Below are 11,833 nucleotides of genomic sequence, written 5' to 3'. Positions count from 1 at the left end.
AGAAGAGAGAAGAGACCTAGGTCTGACCTACACAGAGAGAGAGAGAGAGAGAGAGAGAGAGAGAGAGAGAGAGGCGAAGCCACCGCAAAACGGTGCCGAGTTCTTTATCCAGCCGTCATCTCACCGCTCATGCCCCAACGATGCCTTGGTTGTCCTACTTGCTATTCAACAGCAAGTATGTCAGCCCTTGGTATTTTTTTTTTTTTCATTTATATTTTTTTCCCTATCTAATGCAAGTAATCTTCGTTTTCCAAAGGTGATATGTATGAGTTTCTGTCAAAATTTCTTGGTTTGGTTTAATTTTTGGGGATAGGGTTTATGTGAGCTTGTTTGCAAAGGTCTCATTAATATTTAAGGAAAAATGATGAAGATACTGATACATAGGAGTTTGAAATCTTCCCTTCGAAGAATAATGTGGGGAGTTTTTGGGGGTAACATATGCAAGAGATTCAGTGTAATATATTTATAATCCAGAAGAATTAGGAAAAATACATAAAGCATTTGTGCTTGATTGAGGTGTTTCTCCTATTTTTATAAGTGGAGGAATACTGCATAGTAAGTGATAGATGCAAGTGTTAATTACTAGTCATAATACTCTCAGGAAATTCAGCAAACAATTGTATAGCATAATCAAAAGCATTGCATTTGGAGCACATGTTCACTCGAGCATTGGCCACACGAACATCAATTGCAAAACCAGTTTTGAAAAGGCATTTCACAACAAGTTTCAATAATCATACAAACTAGTGTTTAACCCGCGCAATGCGCGGGGTTGTTTTACATATTAATGAACTTTGCATCTATAATAAACTTAGTTATCATACGTCTACTACATATATTCAAATCACTTTTTGTGTGTACTTCCCTGCTATGAGAGACAAAAAAAAAATATATATATATATATATATATATATATATGACTTTAATGACAATATATATATAAATATATATATATATATATATATATATATGACTTTAAGCAATTAAAACTTACATGACAATTTCAAATAGCAAATCTGCTATTCCTAGGAACCCCAATGAATTACCGAACTAAAACTTGCAAGACAATTTCAATTTTATCATAATAAGAGAAACTAAGTTACGGATGTTAATTTTGAGGAAGGTGCATCTCACAAACATTGAAATTAAAATTCACTTAAGATACCAACAACAAAAGTAAGAAAGAAGTGTACAATCAAAGCTATTCTCCACAAAACAGGACAGAAGACACTAATGTACACACGGTGTATACAACAGATACCCACAAATTAAACATTAAAAGTACAACACTTCATTGATTTTCATAAATTATAGCATCAAATTTAAACATATAATTAAAGCAAAAACATCCTAAATCTTGTAAGATATTAAAATGTTTGGTTGGGTATACAGACTGTAGTGAAAAAAGAAAAAGAAAAAAGAAAAAAGAGAAAATTATTTGAAAGGTTAACTTTAGTCAAATATATCAATACTTCTTCTCATGAAATCTATTTTCACACCTTTTGTTTTTCCATTTTTTAATCCAAAAAAAAAAAATCCTTTATATGACTGCTAAATTTTTCATAATGATGTCCAGCTTCTGGTTTATTTTTGACCTATATATAGTTTTTCATAATGATGTCCAGTTTCTAGTTTATTTTTGGCCTGTATATATAGAAATCTTAATTATTCCTTTATTTCATGGATACAGCATAAATATCGTATGATACAACACAAACACAGTGTGACATGGCATAGTTATGACATGGCTATAGCAAGTATATGTTTGGGAGTAATAAATTGAATTCTTATCCAAAAAAGGGGCTTAATTATATGTTAATTAGGACACTGCACACACCCATGCACTTATTATCTTTTTCATAAAATTCTTACTGCTGTGAAAAGGGGGGTTAAAATGTAAAAGATGGGATCTTGTGGCTTAGAAGAACTTCAATATTCCAAATCTTTGTAAATGTCAAACATGGATTATGAGTTATTACTTATGTGTTGTTTTGTTATTTACAACTTCAAAAAATAGATATTAGCACACTTTTTTTAAATTAAAAAAAAAATCTATGTATCAACAATTAATATATCTCTGTCGTATCATATCTCGAAAAGTTACCATGCACATATAGGAACTTTGTCTGTTCATCAGTGCTCAAGGTGAATATACCATTACTACTCTACATCTATTTCATTCATCACAAGAATTCTTTTTATCCTCAACTATTTGACTTTACAACCATCTCCTCCTCAGGTTTTAAAAAGACTTCTAAAAACTGTTCTTACAACCACCTTCTCCTCAGACCTGCAACCTCCTAATAGAAAGTACATACTGCAATTTTCACAAAGTGAAAGTTCTTAATATTCTAAACTCTAGTACTCAAAAAAAAAAAAATGTACATCATACATTCTTAAACATCATGAAATGCCAAACCAGCACATTTAGATACAACTGACATACCAAGTCTAGATGACTTACAAATAATATTCCTTGAAAATGGTGATCCAAGTGATCAAGGTGGTATCAATGAACAGAAAATATTATGGAGCAACATTGGCTGATGTTAAACATCTATCCATAAAAAAATTTAACTACTAATTCAAATAAAAATACAAATTAAGATCTCCAAAATTTGTATATTTAAAAGAACTCATCAGCATTTTAATCAAAATTCATCAATAGCAATTTCTACTACAATAATGTCATTATATGACTTTCTTCTGCAATTGAGTATTAAACATAAATATGCAAAGGCATTTATCTAAAAACATTCAAGTAAATAAAATTATAACCACTAAGCAGGAAAAGAAGTGATAAAAAACAGCTATTCACATGTATTTAATCATGACATGTTTAGTAATCATGTGCCCTGTGTAGATGATTTAATGAATAATACGATTTAATAAATGCAGGTGGTCATCTAAATCACTATGTAATGTAATTGATTGGTGGAGACTCCTTCAGACAAATTGGGCAGAAAATTTGTCCAAGAAATGAGGCAGCATATTCTAGCAAATACAGTTGGCAAAACAACAACATAACAAATGAAAAGCTTTGCAATTCTCAACTACTGAAAACAAAAGTTAGCATCTTCTTATATTTTACTTTCCTCACTCTTTTAATTGCAATTGAAGACTACAAATGCTTACTTTTGGATCAGCACAGCAACCAAAAAGGCTTTACTTTTACACCAAAAAAGAGAATGCCTTTATTACAAAAGAAGCATAGGACTGTTTTTGCAAAACACTAATTACAAATGCAGTTATCAATTATACAAAAAGGTTTCAAGGAATAAAATTTATAATAAAAAATTTTTTCTTCATTCACATGCTCATCTTTGGATTTCTCTTATAGGAAACATAAAAGCAGTTTTTTTTTTTTATTATCCTGTTCTTTAAAGAAAGTGCAGTTAAATAGTTCAAAAAACTGTAAGAGATTATTTTAAAAGATGATGTTTGCAGTTTTTTTTTGTTTGAAAATTCATTTGAGGAAATTATTTCTCAAAAACAGAATCACAATGAGAATTTAAACATCCTAGAAAATAATTTTGAAATTACACCATACATATTCACTCTGCAATTTAAAATCATTTCAGAAACAACATACAAAATGTGATAGAACTAATCTAAGATAGATAAAAATTAAATAGAACATTGTTAACAATTAGTCATATACAATCAAAAATTTTAAGAACACCGGTAACACAATTGTATTTTCCTATAATTTTAACCCAACATGAGATCAAAACATGCATTAAAGGAAATAACAATAAGACATAAACGAACAATAATTGTAGCAGTGACAAATTGACAATCAAAATCAAATTAAAAAAATAAAACTTCTTCAATCTCCCTCTCGCTCTCTAATGGAAGGAGAACTCTATTTTTCTTTCCTCTAAATGGTATTTATAGGGTAGTTTATGGGAAAAAAAAGTAAAAAAGAAAGACTGATATAAAGCATAACACTAATCTACCAATTTTCCTAAAGCCCATACTAATCAAATAACCTGTAGCTAAGCAAACTACCTATTTGGCTAATCTCACCTCATCTATTGACAACCACAAATATCCTACACTAATTCAAGCAAGTCTAAAATAAAGCTCATACAAATTTTAAAAGGAAGAACTCTAACATTACGTAAATCAATTTCAAGTAATATCACTTAGTTAATAAATTACTTCATATGAGATTCAGGAAGCATGAAGTAATTCTACTAAAAAAAAAAGAGCCATTAAGGCATATTGCAAGAGCAAAGTTTAAATTGGTAAGCATTATGTTGTAATGTAACTCATATCCTAATAGCCCACTCAACCAAACTTTGAATCAAATAAAAATTAAATCAAGCCCCAAAGAAAGTAATGGAGAAACAGAGACATCAAAAAACTATAGATTCAAAAAAGCAAACAGACACTGGAAGCTGCCTTCTTTTTAGTACAAAAGGCCATTTAGACTCAGAAGGGGATAAAAGAAAATATTTGATTATAGAATTTTGAAACAGAAAGTTGAGGAAAATAAATGTAAAGAAGTTGGACAGGGGCTACCCTGCATATTTAAATTTTTAAAAAGAAAATTAAAATGAGACCAAATAACTTAGGAACCAAAAAATAGAATCAAGTTAGTTACACACATACTAAAGTTTATAACAATGAAACAACTGTTAGAAGTACACTACAATTAGAATCCCTAAATATATATATATATATATAAACAGTTGAAGAAGCAGGTTAAAGAGCCAAACAGATATGAAGAATGCAATTGCAGGAAAATGCTCCCTTCACATAATAGCAAACTCTTCATGGAAAACAAAAAAAAAAAAAAAAAAAAAAACCTTAAGCAAATATTCAAAATCCCACAATTTCACTCCCCGTTACAAATAACAGAACAAGTAAGAGTGAAAACAAAAACCCAAAAATTATAATGAAATTATTAAGTTTAAAAGATAACCAACCATTAAAATTTAGGTAAGATTTAATCTTGTAAGAAGGTTTATGTCGAAAAAATAGTGGCCTTCGAAATTCTAGAAACTGTATTACAAAAAGTTACTATTGTGAAACCTATGGTTGGTACACTCCTCCATGGATCTCAATCAAAAAATACATTTGAGTAGTTCATTGGGTTGCGAAGCAAAATTTTCAATAAAAACTCAAGAACTAACACCAAAGGGTGGGTGCACGCACATATGATAAATTTTATGAATTATAAAAATCAACAGCTACTGTACATGAAACACTTTATGCTAGAGACCACAAACTAAATATACAAAACTGGCTTGAAATTGAAATTAGCAATTATACAACCGTCACTATTACAAACTAAAATCTCTCAAAAACCAACAAAATGTCGTCACTGAGCTAGTCTGAATAATAAAACCTCACAAACACAAATAAGTCAAATTGATTAGAAAGCATAGTGAACAAAAATTTGAGGAGCATTCCAACATTCTATAAGGCTGCTGGATAGGGCAAAAAAATTTAAAGCAATTCCTAATTTCTAACAAATTTTACTGACTGATCTATAAAAATAAAATGATACAACATAAATTAAGCCAGAAGGTGCAAAACGATGAAAATATATATCAAAAGAGACATATATCAATAGAAAAGTAATAATAAAATTAAATATCAAAATGTAAAACAACAAAGGCGATTGTACTCTCCAAACATTCAGATTTTAAACCATCCATGTTACAAATATGACTATTAAAATCAAGAGTTGTTTCCATTTGAAAGGTAATTAACAGTTCAACTTTTTTTTTTTTTCTTTTCTTTTGAGAACAATTCAACAGAACATAGATCTGCACAAAGCATTAATCAATTCAAATTTTAGGGGCAAACCAAAAAAAGCACAAACCTAACAAAAATCTGTCAAACAAAAACAAAATTTAATCAATACAATAATCTAACAAAATAGAATTGAAGAAATTGTAAAAATAAATGGGAAATTAGGGAAAAAGTATTTAACAAAATTTTTGTTATCTATCTGTTTGTTTCTATTAAAAAAATGCAGTAAATTATTTCAGGAAAACCATAATTTCACATCTACACTACAGTAATTGACAAAACATGAAGGCAAATGAAAAAAAAATGCAAACCTAACAAAAATCTGCCAAACAAAACAAAACCCATATATTTTTCAATAGGGATAAAAGAAGAACCCTAGAAACGGTAATTGAATAGGAAAAAAAAGGAGGGGGAAAAAAGAAAGAAAGAAGAACACTAGAAATGGTAATTGAATAGGAAAAAAAGGGGGAAAAAAAAAACCATGCCTACCTTTTGAATTGTCTATTGTTGTAGAGAAGATTGATGATGAATCAAAAGCAAAACTGGTTTTCCAAATCAAAACCCCAAGGGAAAAAAAAACTATGAACGCAGATATTAGAAAACAGGGAAAGGGCTTAGTGATTTCTGTAATCCAAAATAAGAAAAAAAAAATAGAAAATTTGAGAAAACAAACACTTTCATGGAGAATCCAAAAGCCCGAAACAGAAAGGAATCAAAACCAAAATCAAATCTAAACCTATCCAACAAAAAAACTCAATAAAAAGTAATATTTCATACCCAAATCTAAAAAAATGAAGGAAAACGTACCGGAGCCAGTTCCAACGATTTGGTAGCAGATATGTAGCCTAACGGTGTTATTTTTCTTTATATATGAGAGAGTGAAAGGGCATCACACAATGGGTTAATGTTGGGAAATAGTATAACTTACGCTTTTTAACTTGGTTTCTGAAACTGCCAAAGGCCTTCTAGCTGAATTGGCATCTCCCCATGCACAAAGTACTTGAAGGTTTAGAGGGGAAAGAGTTTGAGTTGTAAGGTTAGCAGCATATTGTAATTATTTCTCCAAAAAAAAAAAAACTTTATTTAAATATGAAAAAGGCTCATTTAAAAGTTAGCACCTTACACCTAAAATTGTATTAAACCAACCCTAATATAAGATGTTCTTAGGCTATGAAACCTTTTGTATGGAGAAAAAAAGTAGTGTATACATGTGGTGCAAGTGCAAGTGTGCAACTCTTATAAGCATGCCTCTTATGCATAAGAATTGAGTCCGATACTGAGTTAAAGTAAAAGTTTTTTTTTTTTTGTTTTTTAAAGTAGTTTATTCATGATTTTATAAAAGATTTATATGTTAATTAAAACTTTAAGGTGTGGGTGATCAATGTGATATATTCTCGCATGAGGAGGAGAGATTCGTTATGAGCTCAAACAAGAGAATTTGGTACTTCTAATATAGCCTTTTAATATATATATATATATATATCAGTGGAGTCAATACTGTACCAGCCGGAATTTTTCGTGTATCGGCACATTGGCTGGTACAGAAACACGGCTATTTCGTACCGCTTTTTGTACCGGAGCTTACCGAGTTGTACTGGAAAAACCGGAAAAAAAATCGGATACCGGTTGGAAAAAGAATACCAGACGGTAAATGAAAAACAGGAAAAAAGTGTTTAACGGTAAAAGAAAATACCATGTAACCCATAATACTGCCATCGCCAGCACTGTTCCGAAAGTGACCAGCCATTCTTCTTCTTCTTCTTCTTCTTCTTCTTCTTCTTCACGCCCATCCCTCCATCCGTCTGTCTCTCTCAGTTTTTAAATTTTTGTTTCTAAAGGCTTTAGTTGTTTGTTTTGTTGTGACTTTTAATAGTAAAAAGCAAAATGTAAATGGGGTTTCCTTTTTGTTTGTAACTTATGGCAGTATGCCTTCTGACACACCCACGTGACTTGTTATCAATGAGATTTCAAATTTGATTTTTTTTTTTTCTAACCCAAAGAAGTTTCAAACGGTATTTTAACTTTTAATAAGTGAAAAATGTTTTTGTACTGTAAAACTTGTTTTTTTTTTTTTTTTGGGTTAATATTAACATTTTAAATGAGATAAAATGGTTATATATATATATATATAAAATAAATTATATGAATTTTGGTTTTATATATATATATATATATAAAATAGCGGTAAACCCGAAACGGTACACCGGTATTGACCGGTATCCAAAATATATCGTACCGCTGGCCAAATCGGTACAGCCTCCGGTACGGTATTGACTCCCTTGATATATATATATATATATAACTTGACCAATTTTATTTTTTTTACTACAACTTGACCAATTTATTTGGATAACTGTCTCAAATAATTAGAAACCAATACAGAAGATCGCCGAATTGTTTTATTTGGCCATAGATTATACATAAACAAAATACGAACAAGTTCCTATGACGTTAACTAAGTCTAACATTTGCAGTTATCTTTAGAAAGTTGACAAGTAGTTTTCAGCAGGGTTTGAATGTTATCCCTTCTAAATTTAATTACCTATCACTGTGTTTTCAAAGATTTGAATCATAAAAAGTGAAAAGCATACCTTCTTCTTCCTTTTTTTTTTTTTTTTTTTTTATGAGAAACAAGACATACATTTTTCAATTGGTCAATGATGTCGATTGCTTAACTATGGGTAAAATCCATTGGTCACAAAATTTGGGTAATTAAATTGGAATAATTAACAAGGGGTCACCATCAAATTACAATTCGGGTAATACATTGTTATTAATTATTATAACATTACTTTTTTGGGAAAATCATCTCTGACTTACGTGACAATCCATCACATACATATTTTTAAACAAGCACTATGATTATCTATTTGACTTGTTGAGAAATTTGTATCTCAAAATGTTTATCTATCTATGCATATCAATAGGATGTAGAAACCTCATTTTGTATACTAAAGCAACCTTAGCCAAAAGTTTCGTGCAGAATATTAAACATAATTGACTTTATTTATTTTGAATCCTTCATTACAACTTATCAAAGAATGACAACTATTACACAATCTTCTTTTATTTGGCAACAATCAACTTATTTTTTTACCATAAGGAACTTAAGTGCAAATTGACAATTGAAAACTATTGAACAAATTGAAGGCACGTATATAACAATTTCTTTGAAAAAATTAAAGGTTAGCTGTGTAAGGCACGTTGGTAACCGGCAACCATGAACCACCAGAGATGAAGTTTGCAACGGTGTATTGTGAAGCTATAGATGCACTAGTAATGACATGGTAGCCAGGCCAATTAACTCTATTAGCAGTTGATGAGCCTGGCCCCGTGTTGGCATACTCCCCATAGTACAAGGTATTAAGGGCAAAATTTCCACTCCATTCCTTCCATCCAGCTGGAGCAATCAAGCTATCTAAGTATGTTTTCATAAAAACCGTGCGTGAATACTTCTTCCATGGCCTCCCTAAGTATGTCTTAACTGAGCTTTGGGACGGCATTAAATCTGAAGCAGCCTTGACTGTACAATCATGAATGGAAATTCCAGTGTTTTGATTAGGGTCAGTCCTACCTTGGGCAGTGAGAGTGTTGGTCTTGTTAGGAGGGTAACGAGCATAAATGTTACAATTTTGCAACACAACTGCAGCATTTCCAAATATGAAATCAACTGTACCATATATGTCACATTCCCTATAGAATTGCCTTTGGGAATGGACATAAAGGGTGTCTTGATACCCTTCCAAGCTGCACCTGTAAAATACCGAGAGATCGGACCCAGAACGAAGGGCCACGGCTTGATGATTTGCTGCTCCAGCAGTGTTCCTTATAGTGATGTCACGAGCAATGAATCCATCTCCCACAACAGCTGAAAATTCAAAATAACAAGAGCTTAATTTTCATGTCAATATTTTAGTCAAATTCTAGATTAACATTCATTATTTTAGTAAAATTATGACTATTTAAGCTGTAAGACATAATATTTTGGGTAATTAGTTGTGGCAAGTTAGCTAGGACCACAAGTAATTAAATACGACAATAGTTATCAACATAAAAGCATTATTATATATATACCAAAAAAAAAAAAAAATCTTGTCAAATTAGATGACTTAGTAATCATACTTAATTTTGAAAAGAAGGCTAAAATATATAATCGATAACAAAAGCCTCTTGAAAATTAAGAAAGTACATATCCAATATATGTATTGAATGCGAATCTTACAAACTCAAGAGATCCCCTTGTTATGGGACATCCAATGCATACGTTAGATGCAAGATACAATTTTCTATCCTTTGAACCTAAACCTACATGTGTGACCTGGAGAGATTTAAAAAAGAAAAAGAAAAAAAAAAATTTTAAATCCAAAACCAAGCCTTGGTTTGGTATATGAATAACGTGCATTATGCATGAAATATGACTTTTCAAATTCAAAGTTTGATCAATAATCTCACTAAAATTTTTAAATTATGCACTCGATAACTCAGTTAACTTACATATCTAAAAATTCAACTGAGGTCAATTTATGCAAGGAGTATTTTTTTTTTTTTTTTCCGAACTATTCAGAAGTTTCTAATTGGTATTCTTGCATTACTTGATCCAGACCTTTCAAACCTCTATACTCCCACTTCTTATTAATCTCTTCTATCACATATCTAAACGTAACTTTTTTTAGTCCAAGCCATGATTTTATCCACTAAGACATATAAATATATGTGTAATATTTTGTAGGGAACCAATTAAAAACAATTTCTTAACACTAAAATTTAGCATATATATTATTAGAAATCAATTGAATTTACTTACCAATTGTCGCTGAATTGAAGGTTGTAGAACCTCCACCAACACTTTTGCTCCCAGTGACTATGGTTTTTCCTATACCATCTCCTACCAACATAATATTTTTCAACTTTATCTCAACATTTTCTTTGTACGTCCCAGCCTTCACGTATATCACAAACCTCCCACTTCTTGATTGTGACGAAGCTGCACTTATCGCCTCCTTTATCGTTTTATAATTCCCTGAATCATCTTGTGCCACCACAATATTGGCCTTAGGAGCCGAAGAAGACTGCAAGAGTTTCCGGTCCCCAGGCTTAACCCAAGTTGGGAAACCATGTTTGTAACTCGGTACAGTGTATCGAACTTTGTTAAGAGCCAAAGCGTTGCTAATTAGCTTAGAAACGTTGTTTGACATCAAGGGCAAGAGATTGTCCGGGACCTCTAGCTCAGTAAACCCAGCCCGACAAGTCTCAAGGTTGGTTAGAGCCGTGCTGAGCCATGTTTGAGCATCGGTCTGGCTGCACTTGACATTAGGGTCAATGGTTTTGTTAAGCCTGTGGAGGGTATACTCATAAAGCTCAAGGCAATCTGCCCATGCAGCCTTTTCACGAGCATTTCTGCTCTTGGGCCCTAGTGAAATTATGTTACTTTGAGCTTTTAGGGCACGTTCTAGTGCTAGTTGCTTTGAGATTGTGAAAAAATCGGACTTTTGCTTGATGGGGCTGTGGTAATTAAGCTTCTGGCTTAAAAAATACTCACATGGCTCAGGGTTTGGGGTTTGGCTGCACCAATTTTTAATATCTGCTTGAGAGTAACCAAGAATGGTTAGAGATAGAAAAAAAGACACAAATAGAAGTGCAACCAATGCTCGAAATGCCATGTTTTTTGGCCTTTTTGATGGGCTATAAAAAATGTTGGACAGACAAGGGACAATATTAGATGTGAATGATTGGGTGTTTGGGATTTGTATGGGACTTAATTAATGCCTCCGGACTGATACTTATATAGAAGAAGTAAACGATAAGAGACGTAACAATGTGGGAAGCACGACTTTTTTTTCTTCTTCTAGTTTTTATAATAATTAATGACATTTATTTTTTCAAAATTTGAATGAATGATATTATAAAATAGATAACATATTAGAGCGGCTAACAATATTTTTATAAAATAATACTTATAATACCGTTGGTATTGCAATAGTTTGTAGTTTGGTTAGGAATTGTTTCTGAAAAACTAACTAATATTGACTAAATTTTGCATGTTTGACCTTAGAACTTAGAAGATGAA

The 11,833-nt window shown here is 31.4% G+C and overlaps 1 protein-coding gene and 1 long non-coding RNA gene across 2 annotated transcripts; both read right to left on the bottom strand.

Moving 5' to 3' along the window:
• Positions 1-2,057: 2,057 nt before the first annotated feature.
• On the bottom strand, positions 2,058-6,622 carry LOC136064650 (uncharacterized). The gene is made up of 3 exons (XR_010626245.1): positions 6,574-6,622; positions 2,465-2,557; positions 2,058-2,317 (listed from the first exon to the last, which is right to left on the bottom strand). It is a non-coding gene; the product is annotated as an uncharacterized LOC136064650 (long non-coding RNA).
• Positions 6,623-8,690: 2,068 nt separating this feature from the next.
• On the bottom strand, positions 8,691-11,496 carry LOC112025531 (pectinesterase 2). Its single transcript, XM_024058205.2, has 2 exons — positions 10,571-11,496; positions 8,691-9,634 (listed from the first exon to the last, which is right to left on the bottom strand). Exons 1-2 carry the CDS (start codon positions 11,424-11,426, stop codon positions 8,946-8,948), a joined length of 1,545 nt encoding a protein of 514 aa, XP_023913973.1. The 5' UTR covers positions 11,427-11,496; the 3' UTR covers positions 8,691-8,945.
• Between the last annotated feature and the right edge of the window lie 337 nt (positions 11,497-11,833).

The sequence above is a fragment of the Quercus suber genome, unplaced genomic scaffold, assembly GCF_002906115.3.
Source record: "Quercus suber isolate HL8 unplaced genomic scaffold, Cork oak 2.0 scaffold_726, whole genome shotgun sequence".
In the NCBI taxonomy this organism is placed as follows: Eukaryota; Viridiplantae; Streptophyta; class Magnoliopsida; order Fagales; family Fagaceae; genus Quercus; species Quercus suber.
The sequence above is the reverse complement of the archived record's forward strand: the minus strand, read 5'-3'. Positions and strand labels throughout refer to the sequence as shown.